This window comes from Lipophrys pholis (genome assembly GCF_963383615.2).
Source record: "Lipophrys pholis genome assembly, chromosome: 10".
NCBI lineage: Eukaryota > Metazoa > Chordata > Actinopteri > Blenniiformes > Blenniidae > Lipophrys > Lipophrys pholis.
In genome coordinates, this window is record NC_137640.1 from 13365844 (window position 1) to 13388219 (window position 22376).

Below are 22376 nucleotides of genomic sequence, written 5' to 3' on the forward strand. Positions count from 1 at the left end.
CACTGATGCAGTCACTACATGGCTTACATAGTGAGTGTGTGTGTGTGTGTGTGTGTGTGTGTGTGTGTGTGTGTGTGTGTGTGTGTGTGTGTGTGTGTGTGTGTGTGTGTGTGTGTGTGTGTGTGTGTGTGTGTGTGTGTGTGTGTGTGTGTGTGTGTGTGTGTGTGTGTGTGTGTGTGTGTGTGGGTGTGTGGGTGGGTGTGTGTGTGTGTGTGTGTTTTGTACTGGCATGTGTGGTAGTTTAGGACAGATGCACATTTGTTTAGAACAACATAAAACCAGAGTGAGTTGTGAATTGATTCTTAGGTCATTTGCATATATTTAGGTTTTGACAACAAAATGTGCAAAACATCCCCTTCTGAGAGAATATAGAGACAAACTCAGTGACTGGAATAATCCAGATAATACTATTCAGTTTACAAAATGTTAATTTCTTAAGAGTCTGCTGTATTATTATTATTATTAGGTCCAATACTGTACCGCAGCCTAAGTTGTATTAAACAAGGTATTTATTATTGTCTCATTCTTTCATCCTGTGACGTACTGGTGCCTAAAACACTTGTTACATGATCATTTTAATTAAATTTCCATGCCTATCAAACTCCCCCCACACAGTTCAGTCTTGAATGCAGATGAATTTCCTGGTTTATTGATTGTGGAAACATGTTTTTTTTTTTTTTTTAAAGTTAAAGATCCAATTAATAGATATTTGAATTTCTTCTTTTGTCCCACCATCAGCCACAAACACCAAAATACCCATTGAACTATAACAACAAGAAACTACCTTTAAGTAACCGGCTTATTTGATAGAAATATTTGAACAGTACTTAAGTTGCCTAAAATGCCCTAAACTGAAAATCATGTCGGTATGACATTTTAAAAGCTCAACATGCTTAAAACAGTTTGGCTGGTTGAATTAGGAAAATAACCCATTGTGGTGTCTTATGCAAAATGTGAAGTGGAAAAACACCATAATATTTAGCTTTGTACCGAATAGATTAATTGTGCTTCATCATCAAGGGGAAAAAAAACCTGCCATTATTATTGTTTCATCTTTGGGCACCGAGATGTTTTCAAGATATTCTGTCTCTTCGGTCCTGCTCTCAGCAGAGAAAAATAAATGTTCTCTTGAATTTTTTATCTGAGTTAAAATATATTCACAAACAACCAAAAAAACCAATGGAAAAGTCTGTTTTTAAAAAAGAAAAATATGAAAATGTCTGCGTTGCTTCAGGAAATCAATCAATGAGCGGGGAGAAAAAGTAAATGTATTGTTCAGAAAAACTAATGCTTGAAAGGAGCGTGATGACATTTTTTATTTATTTATTTTTTAACAATATCGAGTAGCCTGTTTCAAACACAGCGACTGAGAAGGCGGCGGCACATTTTTTATAAAGTGCAAAATTACATGCTTCACTGTCTGCGGGCACTCATTAGAATGTGTGTATATTCTTTGCTGTATACTGTATTAAGCAGGTCTGCATTTATATACCCTATATACTGTATGTACCCACGAGTACATGTTGTCTCTGTGTGGACTACTTATATGCAGTGGATGGCATAAGCATGCTGGTTTACTGTGTTCATGGAGACACACACTGTGTGTGCGTGTCATGTGTGTGTGTGTGTGTGTGTGTGTGTGTGTGTGTGTGTGTGTGTGTGTGTGTGTGTGTGTTGCGCCATGGTGGGCTCGGTTCCTCCAATCTTTCACTGGCGGTGACAGGAGATAAGATGATCAGTGAAATGCGCTACAAATCTGCAGCCTGCCAGCCTTCAGACAGCTCTGTCAGTACTGCACTGCCACTGAACACACACACGCGCGCGCACACACACACACACACACACACAGCTCCTTCTTTCTCGCTCTTGCTCACTCACTCGATCGTGTTTCCTCCCTGTGTTACTGTGTCCTTCCCTCCATCCTGCAAGCCTTTCCTCCCGCCCTCTCAGTAAATGGTGCCGAGCCAAAGACTAATTATTACAGGCAATCATTTCGACATGAAATACCTACTTCCTCCCCTCGCTCCCTCGTTTTCCACCACCCTCCCAGCAACTCTTTTTATGCTCCTACAGTCACATAATGACAACACACACTTGCACGGTAATTCTGTTCCTTGAAGTCCATTTTGTGGGGAATGGTTATTGCCTTCTGAGTGCGACCTTGGGGTCTTTCTTGTCAGCACAAGACGTGTCCATCTGCACACTACATGTGTGTGCTCTGCAACCTTGTAATGCTGTTGTCCAGTGTCTGTGCACAACTGTGCCCAAAACAGAGAAGGAATTCGCCCGGACAAAGAGACATTGATGAGACATTGAGTTCTAAAATCATTATTGTTATCTGAATCTCCACCATGGAATTTAAAGAATAGCACTGGCGACTCCTGGTTTGCTAAAAGAAATTCTGATGAGCCAGAGCAGTTCTGTTAGTGTAACACTTTAAAATGTGAATGGTCATTTTTAACTATCTTTATATCTCTTTTTCTGTGTATTTATCCCCAGATTATATGGTAATAGAACAATACAGACTTTCAAATGCTACAGCTAAAATTGTCACGTAGAGCTCAAATGATTTTGCAATGAATTGGCTGGATGGTTCAATAAATATTGTTTCTATGCATTTTGCAACATAATAGCTGTAATTAAGCAAAGCAAACTGGGCAGAAGATATACACATTTGAAATTACTTGTTTTTGAACAAACACATTAAACATATTCTAAACTAAATTGACTTTTATCTGGTCCTGCTTTCTTTATTTTCAAGTATGGAATTGCTGTTTGAAACATTTGTTTTTGCAACACATGTAGTTAAACACATTTCAACATCCTTTCATTTGAAGTCTGTTGATCGAAACCAAAAAATTGCATCTTGATGTTACCAAGAGCTGTGGGATATTTTGATGGGCATTATTTTCTCTTTTTTTTTTTTTTTTTTTTTTTTTTGACTTATCAAGATTAATTGACGACACAAAAACAATCTACTGAAATAATGAAAATAATTGAATAGTCACAGCAGCTGCACATTTCAAACAGAATGAACTGTCATTATCTTGGTGTCAGTCGATAATGACGACAAAGTTTGCGTGCATGCGCGTAATCATCGCTCCTCTCCAAGCTCAGCCCAAGTTTGACGAATGATAAACACAGCAAAAGCACACGTACACACATGCAAACACACACACACACACACACACACACACACACACACACAGTTGCATTAGTTCTCAGCCCAGCTGTGAGTGACTTCTGCCGAGAGGCAATTCCAAGGTAATAAAATCTATAGGGTGGGGTGATGGGGGGGGGGGGGGGGGGGGGGGGATTCTTCTCTGCCTCCCTCCTCCTCCACCAACACCTTTCTCTCCACTCTCTCTGTCCCACTTCTCTTCACCTCACTTGGTCCTCTTCTCCTCAACTGGCTGGCAATGATAAATGAGTCAATTATGTGTGTGTGTGCATGCAGCACTAGAGAGAGGGAGCGGATGGGGCTGTTATTACCTGTTGCGGCTGGGGGTAATGTTGCGGTATTAATCATATTCTAATTTACACTGCCAAACACCCCCCCCCCCCCGGCTCAACCACCACACGCCTCCCTCCACCCACCTCCAACATCCCCACCTCACCACAACACCCGACCCCCGCCCCGCCCCGCCCCCCCACAATCATTTTATCTGCTGCCTGCAAACAAGATGGCATAAACTGCCAGAGGCCTGAAATGTACTACTTCACTTGGAGGAGGGGGCATAGTGGATTTAGGTGTGAGACAGAGAGAGGCTGTTTGTGTGTGTTTACTTGGAACCGGTAAAGAATGAAGAGTGTGAGTCGGTAAATTCAACCACTGACATTAACCGAATTTAGAGGGCACAGGGGAAGAGTTTGGGTGCGAGGACAGACAAGCATGCGAGGAAAGGACAGACAGAAATATAGGGCGCATGGGAGAGGTGTTTAGGGGCCGTCACCTCAGACACGCGTTTGTGTTTGCATGGCGGGGTCTCCATGCCAGGCTTTGCAGTACCTGTGTCAGCTGGAGAGCCCACAGCCCGAGGAACATACGGGGGCCATGTCATAAATGTGAGATGTGTGATTGTCAAACTGCAACAATAGGACTGACTTTGACAATTTAAGCAAACAATGAAATTCCCCTGGCTAGCTCAGTTGGTAGAGCATGAGACTCACAATCTCAGGGTAGTGGGTTCGTGTCCCACGCCGGGCGCCACCTTCCCGTGGGCTCACCACCTGCAGGAAGGTTCTTAAATGGTGCAATGTGATCTGGGTGACGGTGCTCAGACTGTCACCCCCGCGACCTGGAAACAGAAAAGCGGAAGAAAATGAATGAATGAATGAATGAACAATGAAATTCAGCAAAAACTTGTGCTGTTGAAATTAAAAGAAGAGGTGATGATTGGCCACATAGACACAAAGACATAAGATGTTTTTTGGGCGAAGAAAATAAAGAGAGAGAGAGCGAGAGAGAGAGAGAGAGAGAGAGAGAGACCTTGGCTGTGCCTGCCTGCAGTCTTGGCTGGATTTCAGGCCCCAAGCGTGACTTTGTCTATTTCTGCTCTGCTCTGAGGTGATAATGGGCTGTCAGCACCCCAGTCACCCTGCTCCTCTCTACCCCCCTCAGTGAATGATGGGGAGGGAGTGAGGGGAGAGGGAGAGGAGGAGAGGGGTGTGAGGCCGACTGTAATTTGTTGTCATGTTGCTAATTGCATTGTGTACTTTTATTTGGGGTGTGATACAAACCAAAACTGTCTGACTACGGGTTTATTTATTTATTTATTTATTTTTAATTCTTTCCTTTTTGTCGCAGCTTAAAACTGGAGTGTGAGAAACTGGCCACAGAGAAGACTGAGATCCAGAGACACTACGTTATGGTGAGACACGCATGCACCCACGCACACACACAGAAACAGATTAAGGTCCCCACAACACTGGTTATACCTGGACACCACAAACGCACGCACGCACACTCGCACACTCGCACACACTTTCCACATTCACTCACAACAAGCGCAGTGCCAAGTCGCCTAAATCCCTTTCATCTGCTAACAGCTGCCAAACAACACCCACCAAACACCACGCGTAAGACCACACACACACACACACACACACACACACACACACACACACACACACACACACACACACACACACACACACACACACACACTTATTAAAAGACGACAAAATGAATCAAAAAGTTGACAGTTTCGGCTGATTGTTTTGAGGGAATAATTATCATTTTTAGCTTTCTGGTTTCTTTTGTTCAGGAAGAGAAGGGGTATCATTAAAAATTTAGTGGCTGTATTTTACAAAGTGAACAATCCCTTGGCACAACAAATTGAAGATTATCAAACCATATCCGACTACTTGTATTTAAATTCAAATGCATCTCATTTTTTTATCTAAACATTTCTTGAATATACATGTGATGCTCCTTAATCTCGTTGAGCTTTTAACTACTGGCTCTACATGACGGTATAAGTCAGGTTTAGCTCTGTGAAATTAGCAAATTAGGCTGGGTGTTTATTTTATTATCATTGTAAGTATAACTTATTCATTAATATAAGAAAAGTATAAATCCATCCTCCATGCCTGTGCTATCCAGATTAGGGTTGCAAGGCACTGGAGCAGGTCCCAGCAGATAATGGGAGAAAGGCACATCCAGCATAAGTCGCCCGTCACCCACACACAGAGGAACAGACAATCACACACACACACATTCACACCTGCAGCCAATTCTGAGTCACCAATTTAACTAACAAGCCGGTCTTTGAATTAATGAAATATTCAGAAAAAACGGCGGGTGGGACATGCAAACTCTAAACAGCAACGGCTTGTTTGTCTGGGCTTCAGTGGGAACCGCTGCACCATCTTAAGAAAAATTTCCACTTGAAATGACTTGCTGTTTAGTGGGAGAAAAAGCACGACGTTATTTGCAATCACATTGGTCTCTCTCTTCCGCCTAATTTGCACTTATATTATGTACTCGTTAAAGTTGTAAAGATTTACATCTGATTACAGCATTATAGAAGTAAGCTTGAGAACATGGTTTGACTCTCTGAAGGAGTTCTGTAACTGGAAGCCAGAAAACAAATGGGCGAGAGCTGAATTGCGGCGTGCCTACAGTTGTACCATTCAGCAGCGGAGCTGACTGTGAAGGATACATGATCAGCAGATCTTTTTTTTTTTCCGGATATAGGAAAGGCCAAAACTCTTTGTCTTTCTTTGTTTTGCTTTGTGTTTTCAAGTCCGCAAACCCCGGCCTTGATTTACCTGTGATCAGAGCTATAAACAACCACAGCTGACAAAGCGTCGGCTGCCCAGAACCCACTGTGCCAAAAAAGAGCTATGTGGCAATCCTGGCACAGAGCAGGGACTTGTGGGGGATTGAAGTTTTAGTGATGGGGAGGTGGGGGTAGTTGGCATCAAGTATAGGCCAGGTCTCCTTTGCTGGCTGATGATTTGGGGGAGTTTGGATGTTGCTAAGCAACAGGCGAAACTTGGCAAACCCACTGCCAAGCAGAGCTGCCAGCTGCCAGGAAAGGCGTCTTTTATGGAGGCTTACAGGCAAACACACACAGAAAGAGGAGCATGCACACACATGCCTTAAGCACACACAGCCAAACATGCACACAAAGCACACAGATACACACGCCTACACAGTTGCAGACTTATGCTTTAAGCACACACACACACACACACACAAACACACACACACACCTGCACGCACACACTTGCGTGCTAACTGCCAGGAAAGATGTCTGGAGAGAGAGGACCCCTGCCATCTCCTCTCCCGTCCTGCCAGTCTGTGCTGGCTGCCCAACTGCCAATCTTCTCTCTCCACAACCAGTCACGCTGAAAACCAAATGTCAGCCTGTCACTTTTCGAGGCATCTGACTTTAAAATGTTCTCCTTTTCGCCCGTCGCGGAAAGGAAGAGGGAGAGAGAAAGCGAGAGAGAGGCGGCGATCCTCACCTGTCTCTCTCTGTGGCATTCAAACGCGTCCTGTGTTCCCTTCAGCTCCGTCTACTTTGGGATAAAAGCCAAGGTCAAATAGCTCACATTAGACATGATTATTGCAATAGTCTGTCACCTTCTTCTGCCCGGCGACAATTTTCCTACCTCGCTTTGGGTTTCTGGCTTCCGAAACACGCCTCAGGGTCATTTTAGTACTATTGACTTTCAGCAGAGTCAAGGTGAAATTAGTGGGGATGTGCTTTTAGGGACATATGGGTACTTCAGAGTGCACATGCTGGCATCATATGAAACTGGGAGCAAAGGAAAAGGCTCCGAGTGGTCTTGGACTGTTACAGTCATGCATGGAAAAGCCACAAATTAGTGTCGTTTTTTTTGCAAACAACTCAGAACTAATGGAAAGAATTAGGCACTTTTTTTTGTTGTTGTTCTTTTATAAATGAGGTTTTTAGCGTGCGTGCGTGCATTTCTTTTTCCTTTTCCCAACTGAAGTGAAGCTTGCAGTGTTGAATATTTGTTATCATTAGTAAGAATCCATAAAATGTCAAGACCAGCACGAGTGTGTCTTTTCTGCTCTGTCTGTGCCACCAGCCCTAAAAAAAACAGACAAAATATGTTTATGCGGGAATATTATTGCTGGGAATTAATGCTGTCACTGCGGTGCAGCTCTATGACTTTGCTCATGGCAGTTATTACAATAAACAAAACCATATTAACATAACATATATTTCAGGTTTACCAGTTACGTCCCACAGTGCATCTCAGTGTTCATGAGGATAAGATATTGTAACAAAGCATCTTATTGATAAATGTGATTGATCTTAATTCATACATAAACAGAAGCGGGAAAAGGACTACATATGTGAACCAAACAATAGAGTCAGAGAATGGAGACAGTTTTAGGGTTAGTCAGTAAAATCGAGGACGATGTTCAGTTTGCGTACATACATATTGAGTATATAGGACTAAAGAGCCGGTTTCAGTTTTCAAGGACAACATATGGTCTCCTACCTTTGTGACACCTTTGGCCTCTGCCTTGATGTTTACTGCATAATGTTTACCGTTTTGATGCAGGCTGTTTAGTGTACACAGACATAGAGTTGGTTGAAATATAATCTTGCACGTTATCGCCAGAATAGAATTGAATACAATAGAATAGAACATCTCGCTGCTCAGTTGGAAACATGCAAATGGTTTTAACAGTTGTGTAAATTAAACTGTCTTTTTTTTTTTTTTTTCAGTATTACGAGATGTCCTATGGCCTTAACATTGAAATGCACAAACAGGTGAGTCCGCTCCAGGGTTCTCTTTGTCCTTCTTGCTGCACAAACTTTGCTTCATTGTCCTGTGCTGTTATGAGATCCTGCGACTCTCCGCCCCCAATCAGCTCCATTCAGTAACTGATATTTTCAGGAAAGTTCTCTCTCTGTCCCCCCGTGTCTCTCTCAGCCACTGTTGTGTCAGCCAGTCCCACTGACCGACGTATATAGCAGTGTTTTGCTGTGGAAATGTTAATCAGATCCACAAAGAGGATTCATTTCTCTACGACAGACAGATGAGAATTCTTTGCCCTTCCCTCTTGTCCATCATAAATCCCTGCCTCTTTACTCCCTCCATCCATTCTCCCATCACTCTCACTCCTGCCCATCTCCCTTCCCTCATCCCTTCTTCTCCTTTGCTTCCAAAGAATGCCTTGTTTGATGCTTTTTTTCTCCTAATATTCTTTTTTTTTTTAACCCATTCTATTTTCTCATAGTCATTTTTTTTTCTTTATTCTTTCCAGTTTTTGTAAACTCTACCTCCACCTCTGTCTCCTTGTAGACATACAGTCCATCCTGAATTTCACTTTAAATCAGGTCATTGCCTTCCTGCCATGTACCCTCCCTCCCTCTCTCTCTCTCTCTCTCTCTCTCTCTCTCTCTCTCTCTCTCTCTCTCTCTCTCTCTCTCTCTCTCTCTCTCTCTCTCTCTCTCTCTCTCTCCCTCCCTCTCTCCCTCTCTCTCTTTTCACCATCTCAATTGCTTTGCTTTGACGTGCTGATGCCGCCACTCCACCCCGCTCCCTCCCCACCACCCCCACCTTGCAATCTTGATTTTCCTCCCCCGCCCTTCTGTTTCTTCTTTACTGTCTATTTCTCTTCTCCCTCCCACATCCTTCATTCATGGGTTCATTTCCTCAACCCAATCTGCCCTTTTCCTCCTCCTCTACCTCCTCTCCTTCCTCCACCTCTTATTTTCATTTCCTCTCTCCAATTCTTTGCCCCCCACCTCCCCAACCACCCACCCTCCCTTCTTTGTCTGGATTGCTCATGTTCTCTCCCTCTCTTCCTTTCTCTCACTCTCCTGAAGATGTCATTTAGTAGTTGGAGTTCTCTAACAAGAAATCATTGTGTCTCCCTTGGGGTGGGGGGTGATGGATTCAGAGGATGGAGGGAAGAGGGGCAGGGGATGGGGGGCGGGGGCACACTGGCTGGTTGGCTGAAAAATGGAGAATGGAGGGAGGGAGAGGTGTGTGCAAGTGAGAGGAATGAAAGAGTGAGCATGAGAGAGGAAGAGGAAGAAAAGATAGAGGTGGAAGTTCAGTCCGGCATCAATAAATCACTTAAGAGAGAAAAAGGGGTGGGGAGTGCGTGCACACACACACACACACACACACACACACACACACACACACACACACACACACACACACACACACACACACACACACACTGTTCCTAGCACATATGAACAGTCACATGCACACCCATTCTTACACGTGCAAGCTCACACATACACACAGCAGAGTTTAGCTGTCAACAAGATAAACAGCCTGCGGCCGTAATGATGTTGTCATGATCTCTGCATGCATATCATTACTGGCCCTAACAGCCTTGCCAGGCCTGCCTTTGAATGTGCTTGTGTGTGTGTGTGTGTGTGTGTGTGTGTGTGTGTGTGTGTGTGTGTGTGTGTGTGTGCGTGCGTGCGTGCGTGCGTGCGTGCGTGCGTGCGTGCGTGCGTGCGTGCGTGCGTGCGTGCGTGCGTGCGTGCGTGCGTGCCCGCGCGCTATATGGCAGGCAGCCCTCGTATCACTGATTACTGTACTGTACAGCTATACAAGGGAAGCCGGACAAACAAGAAATGGATGGAATTAGTGATAAATGGAGTGGGATGGAAGAATGGATGGAAAGGGAGGCGATGATGACGAGGGAGTGGTGGAGGAAGAGTTTGCTTTTGGCTGTTGAGTGGAGCAGATCGAGACAGACACACACTCACAGCAAGAATCACTGACCCCCAGCAGGAAACACACACACACACACACACACACACACACACACACACACACACACACACACACACACACACACACACACACACACACCCACAGTCAAGCATGCAAAATGCAAACGCACACGACAAACAGACATGCAAGGACACATCACAAAAACACACACACACACACACACACACACACACACACACACACACACACACACACACACACACACACACACACACACACACACACACACACACACACACCGTGTGGGCTGGCTGCGGCCACAGCAGATGCTGTCCATGAATATTTTAGCCAAAGTCTCTGGCAGAGTTTCCATTTGCATGGACCAGATGTAAGCAGCTGAAATATTTACCACACTGGCCTGGGAGAAGCAGGCCACAGCCATGCTTCGTGTGTGTGTGTGTGTGTGTGTGTGTGTGTGTGTGTGTGTGTGTGTGTGTGTGTGTGTGTGTGTGTGTGTGTGTGTGTGTGTGTGTGTGTGTGTGTGTGTGTGTGTGTGTGTGTGTGTGTGTGTGTGTGTGTGTGTGTGTGTGTTTATTCATCAAAGTGACAGTATCTTTTTTTCCTTTCAGACGGAGATTGCCAAGCGGCTGAACGTGATCTGTGCTCAGCTCATCCCCTTCCTGTCACAGGAGGTGGGACACACATACACGCTCACACTCTGTGCTGCCTTCAGCCGTCTCTCTCTGTCTCGTCTGTGTGAGCACATCTCACACAGTGGGACTGTATGCACACACACACACACGTGCACATGCACGCACACACACACATACACACACACACACACACACACACAGATGGACAGAACTTCAAAGCACACTCAATTTCTTCTCTCATCAAACGGCCGCTTGCATTCAAATGACACCAAGTGCAAAAAGTAAATGCGTCAAATACACCATTTGCTTTACTTTTCAACAGTAATTACAAAATACTTTACATTAGAATCTTTAAGTTCACGCTAGACAAAATTACTTAAATTCCTGAATCCACCTGCCCCTACTGACATCTTGGTTTGTTCCACAGCATCAACAACAGGTGGTCCAGGCCATGGAACGCGCCAAACAGGTGACCATGGGGGAGCTAAATGCTTCGATAGGGGTACGTGGGCTCCCCCCTCTGCCTCATAGCGTGTGTACCTTATACTCCAATTATATTTTTATTTTCCTCCTTTTCTCTTCCTTATAGTGAATAAATACCAATTGGCTCATGCTGATGAGGATGGCTTACGATGGCTGTTCTATTAATATGAATAATTGATTAAAAGTCTCAAAAATAGCATAAACAAATATTGCCCCCAAATGAAACATTTGGTGTGATTTTCCAAATTCTTTAATGCCAATTAGATACTTAAAAAAATAATGTATTTGTCCCATTAGTTTACGTCCCTTCCACCGCAGAGCCTCACTTTGTGAGGGGCCACTGCCTTAAACTTAGTGTTTCTCCTCGTGCACATCGCAGCAATTAGTTCCCTTCATTTCCTTGCTTTTGATAACTTCCTCCAAAGCCACATCCTCCAGTGCTGTTAAGTCACCCAGTTCTCTCTTTCTCTTCCCCTCTCTACAGCAACAGCTTCAGGCACAGCACCTCTCCCAGCATGCCCAGGGTTTGCCAGTCGGCCCACACCCATCAGGACTGTCTCACCCCGGCCTGGCACTTGGTGGAGGATCTGGCCTCCTGGCTCTGTCTGGGGCTTTAGGGGCCCAGCTGGCCGCCAAGGATGAGAGAGCACACCTCGAAGCAGCAGCTGCCGCCGCCGCTGCAGAGCACCACAGAGGTAGAGAGACGTTTTAAATCATGTACGTTTTTTTTTTTTATTGAGCTTTCAGGTTGTGTTTCTCAAAGAAAAAAGTGAGAAAAAAAACCCAAACCCTAGATGAGTTTAGGGCTGGGACGAGAGTTGGATGCCATTCTTAAAGATGAAAATATTCCACTGAAGTGGGAGTAAACACCAAAGCTTGGCACAATGGATTCCGATGCTTGGTTTTGCGTGCGAGTTTTGGCAGGGCACAGAAGTGTTGCTGATAATAACACCCATCAGGAATAGTTTTCTTTTGAGTCATCAGCAGCAGAGTGACGTGAAAAGATGGCAGATTTTCTGTGTGTGTTGTGTGTGTCCTGATCTGTGTCTGTTCTGCTTTGTGTCCCGACGCCTGGATGTGTTGGACGCTTCTGCCTGGAACAAACAGACCGTGAAGCTGGACCAGTGAGTACAAATTACAACACAGTCACTTAGGTCAAGTGCAGCGACACCTGTTAACACTGTTCATTATCTTGAATACCGTTTGCAAATCCACTGTGAAATATTGGCGCCTTTACCCAGACTGAACTGAATCTTTTAAAGAAACATCTCATAACTGCAGAAAAGTCCAGATAAAATACAAATATATAAGGAAAAACTTTTGGGTAATGCTCTTAAATGCTCTAAAAGTTAAAAGGCCCCCCCCCCCATGTGTCACTGAAGTTAGCAATGAATGGGAAAATTGCAGGACAATAGTCTCCCCAAGGGTATCGCCAAATAACTTTAAACAATAAATAACCTAAACACAATGTTATATGTTAATTCCATAATTACTTACGCTATAGCAACTAGCAGTACGTGATAATTTATGACTTGTCTCCCGTAAATGAAAATGTTTGTGTTGGTACTGTTTCATTTTTTAACCTACTATATGTAAATGAGACACTGAGGTTTCTTTCTTGGATAGTTTATTGTCTGTTAAAAATTATTTTGCACTGTAGTTTCTTATAGACAGTTTTTACTACATGTTATCACTTTCATCTCTCCCTCATCGACATTCATCAAATATAAGATCCGTCTGATGTTTGTTTGTTTTTGTTGTTTTTTTTAGATGAAATCTACACCCAATGTAAAAGATTTTATACGTTTTAAAAGCTATATGACACTAAAATGAGCAGCGTGGCTTGTATTGGCCAGTGACATGGTAATCACGGATACAGAAACCTTAACAATTACATTCCTCATATTTATAAATGCTAAAGCATTCATTGGCCTATATAGCATTTTCTTTTAAAGAAAACTTTCAGGATTTCGTTTCTCCCCCTCCCCCCCCCCTCTCCCTACACTGAGCACTCCAATCGATAAAGCCTGATATTCTTTCACATTCATCTCCACAGCTCACGAGCCCAACATGATTTATGCAGTCCCTCTCACCTCATTATCACCCTCTTCCCTCTCCACGGCCCCCACACTCTTTTCCTCCTCTCCTCCATCCCTCCTTCTTTCATCCCTCCTTCCGTGTACGCATACGTACACATATATCTCTCCTTTGCTCCTCGCCTCACCGCTCCGTCTCGCTCCTCTCCGCAGAGCTCCCTGTCCAATGGGGATAAGGGTCGCCCCTCAGACTACCTCAGCAATGGCAAGAAGAGGAAAGCTGATGAGAAGGAGTTCATGACAGACTATGTGAGAATGTTTTCAGAACCCTCTTAAATGTTTGAGCATCTTGAAAAGTTTCACCGTTACTCTCCCACTCTTACAGCCTCCCTTCACACAACACTTGCGGTGGGTGTTTTGTGGCGGGCCGGCAGACCCTCGGGGACCTGCTTGTTTTTTTAAGTTTCTGCCGGTGTTATTGTGCAGTTGGAGTAACTCAGAAATTTTAAAAGCTTTAATTCTACTGGGAGAAAAGTTCATCTTTAATGTACTCTACATTAAATAGCATAGGCATTAAGAGACTTCTCAACCAAGATAGGTTTGACACTGCCTTCTATTCATAGCAACAAATTGTCGTGACCGATGTTTGTGTGCGACTTTTCTGTGTGTTTATTTCTACATGTAATCGGCCTACATCAAGCAGCGGGGCTGGAGTAGCTCATCTAACCTTCTCTCTCTTCCTTTCAGGGCAGCGATGCAGATAAGAGTGATGATAATTTGGTGGTGGATGAGGTTAGTAGGCGGCCGTCGGCCTCTGTTTTCCCTCACTTGACCGCCATCATTTGCATTCATCATGTAAACACCCCGGAGGACCATATTATTAGTAATAATAACAGGAACCCTCATCCAACTGTCTACTGTCCACTCCCCATTGAAACGAATGTGTCTTTGTTATGCGTCTGATGATCAGGTGTCTGCCTGTTCCTCAGGTGCTAAGAGCTTTGACAAATACAGAAAGACAAAATCTCCTTTTAATTTTAGTTTCGTTTCATTGTGCCAGTTCCAACATTGTCATCTTGTTGCACTTTACATTTGAGTAGATTCAAAAAACAAGTTTCTTCGTTTTGACGGTAGGAAACCTTAGCATACAGACTCTGAGGCGGGATCTTTGTACTTGAAACTATTGGGTGTTAAGGTGCAGTAAAAGAGAAGAAGGATGCGGTGGAGGCAATTAGGCGACCACATGCTGCAGATGTGGGGCGGGGGCAGAGAGGGACAGACCACAAACCTCCACTTCCACAGTCAGAGATCCTGCAGGAAGAGAGCGGAGAGAACACAGACTACAGGGGAGAGACCAGGGCCAATATAAATGTATGGGGAGTGAAAAAAGAGACCATTACTGTGCATTAAAGAAGGTCTCCTATCAATCTAAATCTAGAGCAGCTTAACACAGAAAATGATCCCGTGTGACTTGAATTAATTGCAAGAAGATTCTTGTCTGAACTTCAGCATTCACAGTTGAACCCTCCCATCAGTAGATTCTATGAAGCTGCTTGTTTTAGTGGATTCTGTTGTAAAATATTTTCTTTGACAGTTTTTTTCTTCACCTGCAGTTGCACAAATTTATCTCAGAGCAGAAGTTTTGTACCGAAGCAACGTCACTTGATCTGCTTGATTTGTGACGGCGGAGCGGTTCACACTTCAGGCAGACGTTGGTGCGGACGGCATGAGGGCTGCTGATATTGTTGACCCTCACATCTACTGAAAAGCAATTCATTTCATCTGTGTTGTTCCTCCGATCCTTCCTGATGCGCTCCCGTATTTATCCTTCTTTTTGACCGTCATTCTTTTTAAGTGATGTTATCGCCTTATTTTCGTTGTTGTCGCATGTCTTCCAAATATAAAAAGCCTTTTCTAATGTATTTTGCACATTGTCCTTTTGACAAAGCAATTGAAAAAGTTGAGCGATGTGACATTGCTAAAAAAATAAATAAAATCACTAAAGTAAACAAACTAAACTGAAGCAGGCATTTCTCAAGATACAAACAGGATGATTTCTACAGATTGATGATAACACAACAGTTTTTTGGGGTTTTTTTTGCAAACCTGTCGTCTGAATTTATTACCGGCAAACAAGTTCTTTGTCTCTGTTCCCCCCCCCCCCCCTGAATGTATCTGTTTTTGATTTCAGGATCCGTCATCCCCCCGCAGCGTTCAGTCCTACTCATCCAGGGAAAACGGTTTGGACAAGATGCCCCCGTCCCGTAAAGAAGGACCCCCACATGCCAGTCCCACCTCCCTGGCCTCCTCCAGCAGTGCCACCTCCCCCTCTCGTGGAAAAGAGCCCCCACAGGTAGACGGGACCTCATTAGTCATGTTCACCGCAGTGGTCTTCACATTTTTCTGATTCACTGTCTTCGATTGCATGTTTGCATGTGTTGCACACAACAGCATGCATGTGAATGCGCACATGGTATTTTTCAGTACATCAGTGTTTCCCCGCTGTCGGCACACGCTGTCTTTCACTGTTTGGTTCGGGGTCGATTGTCTCCGAGTTATTATGCTGGATATTCAACATGCCACAGTGCTCCTCTGGTCCCATCTGCCCTCAATTATTGTTTTTGTCTTTTCTCCTTAATTTGTTTCCATTTTTTCTCCCTGACGAGCTTCGTATGTTTGAATACTTCAAACCCCCCCCCCCCCGGTTATTTTAACTTTTTCATAATTAACTTTTTTTTTTACTCTACTTTGTCACAGAGAGAAAAATCAAGCACTCCAGGCATGAAGCCAGGAACCCCTATGTCTCAGGAGTCAAACACCCCAGGGCCAAGTGGGCCCCCACAGTTCAGACCTGTCCCAGGCAAACCTGGTGTTGACCCCCTCGGTAAGAAGAGTCCACGAGCTTCCATTTGTTCCTCCATGGAGACATTTCATCAGCACTTTATTGGAAAAAAAACCCCAGATCTTCACAAAGCCAGATGCTGGTGTGAAGTTTCCCTGTAATACTGGGGAAAAAAAAACGTTTAGTTTTCTTGCCATGTCACTCTACAGACCTAACAGATTCATTGCTCTCTAATGTCAGGCAAACCAGCTTTCACTGCATATTAAATGATCATTAGAAATATGAATCTGTATTTGTAGAGAAGGTTTGTTGTCTCTATTAGCTTTGTTACTTGAAGGGATTCTTCCAACAATGGACCACAGTCATTGGTATGGGAGTGAGCCAGCGCCCCGACACCGACCACCATCTGGACTTAATAAGCAGCGGTGGGCAAAAAAATATTCAGCGGGCCTCACTACTTTTTAAATGGAAAGATTAGGAGAGGTGATGGACTGTGACTGTGAGCTGCTTCATAATGAGCCTCCATCTATTCCAGTGTGTCTCTTGCTCCCATTTTCCACACGTTACCTGTTAGTACACGCTCTAGTTACACACACGCACGTACAGACAGTCGATGGAGGAAAGCGCTTGCGTTAGAATACTCTGATATTCACGACTGTCGTGTTGCAAGAAGCTGCGGTGGCCAGCAGGGGTCAGTAGTGGTCCAGCGCTGCAGTCACTGATGTCCTGCCTTTTGTTACAGCCTGTTTGCGTTTTGTCAGTCGCAGCTGTGTCACATGCCGAAAGGCCTTGAGTGGGACTCACCTCAACCAAATATGCATCTTACATTACAATTTATTCTGAAATCCCAGAAATATATATATATATATATATATGTGTGTATTCGATTGTCTGCCTCAGTTTGTAATTTGTTCACTCGAATAATTCAAACCAAATGTAACTCTTTTGTCTCGTCTTCTCTCCCTCACTCCTCCCTAAAGCTCTCAGTCTGAGGAACCCCTTAGCAATGCAGGGAGCATACCCCCCAGGGGCTTTTGGCCTCCCACCTCCAGGGGTGAACGGGGACCTGCCCGGGGCGGCGAGCTATGGCGCCGGTCTCCACTTGGTCTCCCCCCAGATGAACGGAGCCGCAGCAGCAGCGGCTGCAGCTGCCGCAGGCTACGGACGCTCCCCTGTGGTGAGCTTTATGCTCTGCAGATAATTTGTCTCTCCAGTGTCACTGTCACATGGAATACCTCAGCGCACAAACCCGGCAGAGAGGGCAAAAAAGGGGGACACAATGAAAAGACGAGCGAGGGAGAGCAGCTGTACGCTCTACAAGAAAATAAATAAATAAATCAGTTAAGCAGTTGTTTAGTTTACGTATCAGAGTTCTGTTTGATTACCATGAGCATATTGAGTTTCTCTTTGTTAAGTCGTTCATTCTAGTACACGTTGTTCAGTACGTGAGTCAACGGGAATAAATCTACTTAATCTGAATAGATGGAAATGTTGTGACAGAATTAGAATACATTAACTCGACAAAATTATTTTGGGAGTGTATGTTCATTTATTGTTAAGAATCTGTGTCTCTTGAAAAGTCTTTGATTTTTTATTTTTTTTTGGTCTTTATATTAACGGTGTGATGACTCGCCTCGATTTTTCTGTTTTCCAAAGCATTTTTTTTTTGTTTGCGGGTGTTTATGGCGTTCCTGTCTCTTCCAGGTGGGCTATGAGTCTCCACACCCACATATGAGGGTCCCCGGGCTTCCTGCCAGCCTGCAGTCTGCTGCCTCGGGGAAACCGTGAGTTTCCTCTTCCGTTCTCTCCAACTATCAGATCTTCACCTGTTCGCCATTAGCTGCTCGGAAGATCTCAGCCTCGGCTCAAATTTCACGTCATTGTGCCAGAACAGAAAACACAGAACAGGGAAAGATCGTGTGATTTTTTTTTTTTTGGTGAGACTGGGTTAAAAAGAAACATACATTTAGCCTCCGGTCGTTTTGCACAGCAAGTAAGCGAGTCTCATTTGACTTAATGTCAGTTAGAAGCGGATTTACTTCTTCTTTTAGCGGTAGATGGACATGATGTGACACAGTGATGCTTTAAAGAGACTTGCTTTTTTTTTTTTTTTTTTAATTAATCAAACGCCCCTTGTCGTATTTTAGTCGGGTGGAGTTTCTATCTCAAAAGTGGTGGAGGTAAATGCAGGCTGAAGGAGGTGAGTCAAAACAAAGAGGACAAAAAGTCCCCACAGAAGTGTCCTCTTAGTTTTTGTTTTCATTTTTAGAATGCCTAATGACACATCCATCTTCATTTTTTCATCTATTGATTTGACAGTGACCGCGCTTATTAATCAACGGGAAAAAAACAACCTCTTAGTGAGTCTGAGTTAGAACAAAAAAAAACAACACATTTTCATCTATTTCCCAGCTTGGTCCTAAAATTGAAAACCTGGCACAAGAGTGGAGTCTTATACAAGCAACACGTGAATAGATGCAGTATAGATGTATACGTAAACAAACTCAATCTGGTGCTTTTGAACCCTGATATATCTTCAGTTGAATGTATTTATTTAGTAGTCGCTGCCTAAAACAGTTCCTTATTTTTCTCATTCAGTAAAAAGGCAAAGGCAAGATGATACGAGCACCAAATATTTCCCATTGTGGTTTTCCAGCTGGCCTTTCTGTCTAATTAGAGGCGTTCGCACAACCTTTAAGCTTTGGATTCATTATTTCCTTTTTCTTATACCCTCTGTCTTCCCCTCAGTGCCTACTCGTTCCACGTGAGTGCAGACGGCCAGATGCAGCCAGTCCCCTTTCCCCCCGATGCCCTGCTGGGTCCGGGAATCCCTCGGCACGCGCGTCAGATCCACACCCTGAACCACGGCGAGGTGGTGTGTGCTGTCACCATCAGCACCTCCACTCGCCACGTCTACACTGGAGGAAAGGGCTGTGTCAAGGTGTGGGACATCAGCCAACCAGGAAGCAAGAGCCCCATGGCCCAGCTGGACTGTCTGGTGAGACATGAGCGAGGAGGGGAGACGGTCGGACGGATGTCTGTTGACTCTTATTTAAAGTCTGTCTCGTGTCCAATGAGGCAGCTTTACTAGCAGAAGTGATGCTCTTGTTTTCAACACATAAAAATACACTTTGAGTGACGAATCACCTCTGTGTCGTTGTCCTCAAGCCAAATCCTCCGGCGGACCTTATTTATCGCTGCGATAAACGCCGCAGCAGCACACTTAACTCCGTGTTTGTGTCTCTTTGTCATGACTTCCACTGCAACTCAAACGCATTCATCATGTCACTGCGTCCAATCAGAACAGGGATAACTACATCCGCTCCTGCAAGCTGCTCTCCGACGGGCGGACGTTGATCGTCGGCGGGGAGGCCAGCACGCTGTCCATCTGGGATTTGGCCACTCCCACCCCTCGCATCAAGGCGGAGCTCACGTCATCCGCCCCGGCCTGCTACGCTCTGGCTATTTCCCCCGACAACAAAGTCTGCTTCTCCTGCTGCAGCGACGGCAACATTGTGGTCTGGGACCTTCACAACCAGACGCTGGTCAGGTAAGAGGAGAGAAGAGTGAGTTATTCATGGGACTGGGAGGGGAAGGAAAAAAGCCAGGCTATTTTCCAGTAGAATCCTTCTAGGAAGTCGAAAGAGGAGCGACTGTCAGGAAAGAAAAGAGAAGTTATGGAGTGGGGAAATAAGGGGAGAAGGGAGAGCACACAGGGGGAAGAGGCAAAGCTGTGGCGTCAGACCTTTTCCAGTCTGAACTGTCTGTCATAAAGCAGGCAGGTAGTAAAAGTGCAGCTCAGCAACAGAAGCGAAGAGGTTTTCGGTTTTTAAGCACAGACGAGCGAACAAGCTGACATGTTGCAGTCTTCCTCCGAGGAGCCCGGCAGTAGTTTTCGCTAGTTAATATTTAAGTAAATGATCTCACGTCCTGCGTCGCCACAACAGTGGCCAAACTCCAAAGGAATTTTAATTGGAAACATTTCCTCCCCCCTTTTGTCCAAAATAAAAACAACATGACGTCAGGCTGACCTCTGATTTGGCGCTTCGCCAGCTGATACTCAGCCGCAGGTTTCTGTGGACAAGTACTGCAAACTCGCTGAGGTTGTACACACTGTGGCAGGTGGCACAGTGTGTACAACCTGTGGCAGGTGGCACGTCGCATGTTCACTGTAATATGAACCGATATATTGCAGCATGATGGACTATGCGATTAGTGTATATCGCTGCCTAAATTGCACGACTAATTTTACCCAAGAGTTTAAAAAGAAGTATTTTTTGCTGACTGATCTGCAGCTGTAAACATTTCGATTTTATTGCTGATGCTGTTTGATTGTCCAACCGTGTGTGTTAAAATATGTGATTCCTTATTAATATTTTACTTTTTTTTTTTAAATAGATAAATATCTCGGTTGATTTCCATGATTTGCTTTAGGAAAATAAACCGAAAGATGAAAAGAGTTTCTGGTGTGTCTCCTCCTATCAGGCAGTTCCAGGGCCACACAGATGGAGCGAGCTGCATTGACATCTCCAACGACGGCACCAAGCTTTGGACGGGCGGCCTGGACAACACAGTCCGTTGCTGGGACCTCAGAGAAGGACGCCAGCTGCAGCAACATGACTTCACCTCACAGGTACGCACGCAGCCCTTATTCCTGCCGTTCAGGCACAAGAGCCTGGCGGCGTGCGGGTCCTGATCATCTTTTCATCTTCTCTTCTCTCCCCCCTCTCCTCGTGTAGATCTTCTCTCTGGGTTACTGTCCGACAGGCGAGTGGCTGGCTGTGGGAATGGAGAGCAGTAACGTGGAGGTCCTGCACGTCTCCAAACCCGACAAGTACCAGCTGCACCTCCACGAGAGCTGCGTTCTCTCCCTCAAGTTCGCCTACTGCGGTACGGATCACACGTCGCAGGAGTATTACTGACGGATGGAAAACCTTCATTACGTCACTGTACCTGCAAGTGTTTATCGGCAGTCAGACTGAATCGATATTCTGACTCTTGTATTATTCAGTAACCGTCATCTCCTTTTCTGCGCTCCACTTCTACTACAAAAGCGGGGCTCTCAGGCTTCTCCATATCTCACATCTCCCGAGACTTTATCTGCTGATGGCCGTGTTTGTTTTGTCTTGTAGGTAAATGGTTCGTGAGCACAGGCAAAGATAACCTCCTGAATGCGTGGCGGACACCTTACGGATCCAGCATATTCCAGGTAGACCATCAAACACTGACATTAATGCACAACATCAATAAAGTAGGTTGACTTGAGGGGGCATTGTGATTTCAGATTTTCAGATTCAAGGGTTTCTTTTGGGACCGACGTAAAACTTTTTGCTGTGACTTGAATAACAGCTGGCTGTAAATTTGTGCATCCCTGTCCGTCAAAACACTGAATCTATCGACTGCTGTGTGCTGACCCCACCTTGTCTCCGTCCTGTTCAGTCGAAGGAGTCGTCGTCGGTTCTCAGCTGTGACATCTCGCCCGATGACCAGTTCATCGTCACCGGCTCCGGGGACAAGAAAGCTACAGTCTACGAAGTCATCTACTGAACACTGATGGGCCTAACAAAAACAAAAAAAGAAAAAGAAAAGAAAACTAATAACCAAGGGGGCGGAGCCAAGGCTCCCTCCTGCACCAATGACTGTACAGAGCGTCGGTGGCATGGAAAACAAGAGACACTTGACTTGTACTTTGTTGTTTTGTTTACGTTTGTGAAAGAAATTGAAGAGAAAGAGAAGCAAGGAGGCTCAAAGTCACATCTCTGGATTGAAAAAATAAAAAATAAACTGAACTTTGATTTTAATGCTCTGAGAACGCTGGTTAGTTTATAGATGCGCAATTGTGAGACTCCTCCAAAGAACTTTTGTTTTTGTTCTTTATTTTTCCTTTTTTATTTTTAAAAACAAAATAAAACCTCTGTAGTGAACAAGAAATTAGTGGAAAAGCATATTTTTTTAGCCTTTGACTTTTATGAAAACAGTTGGACCACATGGAGGTGGGGGAGGAAGAAGACAGAGGCGTTGGGAGGGTTCAGGACGGACTGGAAAAGTCTTAATGGATGGCCCATATTTCACTGTGTGTGATGTCCAAGCCTGATTCAGCCTGATTGGCCCGGTCTGGTCCAGCTCAGTCCACACACACACACACGCACACGCACACACACACAC

The 22376-nt window shown here is 44.7% G+C and overlaps 1 protein-coding gene across 5 annotated transcripts in view; it reads left to right on the plus strand.

Annotated features, from left to right (window-relative positions):
• tle2a (TLE family member 2, transcriptional corepressor a) overlaps positions 1 to 22133 on the plus strand; it is a 37866-nt gene extending 15733 nt beyond the window's left edge. The window contains exons 1-19 of one of the 5 annotated variants that reach the window (XM_080474242.1): positions 4650 to 4666; positions 4808 to 4871; positions 8217 to 8261; positions 10827 to 10889; positions 11278 to 11382; positions 11818 to 12028; positions 12441 to 12457; positions 13583 to 13678; positions 14117 to 14161; positions 15561 to 15722; positions 16127 to 16253; positions 17192 to 17388; positions 17916 to 17995; positions 18960 to 19209; positions 19514 to 19761; positions 20697 to 20844; positions 20951 to 21101; positions 21344 to 21420; positions 21651 to 22133. In XM_080474242.1, coding sequence (XP_080330368.1) covers positions 4869 to 4871; positions 8217 to 8261; positions 10827 to 10889; positions 11278 to 11382; positions 11818 to 12028; positions 12441 to 12457; positions 13583 to 13678; positions 14117 to 14161; positions 15561 to 15722; positions 16127 to 16253; positions 17192 to 17388; positions 17916 to 17995; positions 18960 to 19209; positions 19514 to 19761; positions 20697 to 20844; positions 20951 to 21101; positions 21344 to 21420; positions 21651 to 21758 — 2133 coding nt within the window. In that variant the 5' untranslated portion in view covers positions 4650 to 4666; positions 4808 to 4868 and the 3' untranslated portion in view covers positions 21759 to 22133. Of the gene's footprint in view, positions 1 to 4649; positions 4667 to 4807; positions 4872 to 8216; positions 8262 to 10826; positions 10890 to 11277; positions 11383 to 11817; positions 12039 to 12440; positions 12458 to 13582; positions 13679 to 14116; positions 14162 to 15560; positions 15723 to 16126; positions 16254 to 17191; positions 17389 to 17915; positions 17996 to 18959; positions 19210 to 19513; positions 19762 to 20696; positions 20845 to 20950; positions 21102 to 21343; positions 21421 to 21650 lie in introns of those variants that run through there. The other 4 variants (XM_080474241.1, XM_080474240.1, XM_080474238.1 and 1 more) reach the window with 4 other exon arrangements.
• Positions 22134 to 22376: the final 243 nt, after the last annotated feature.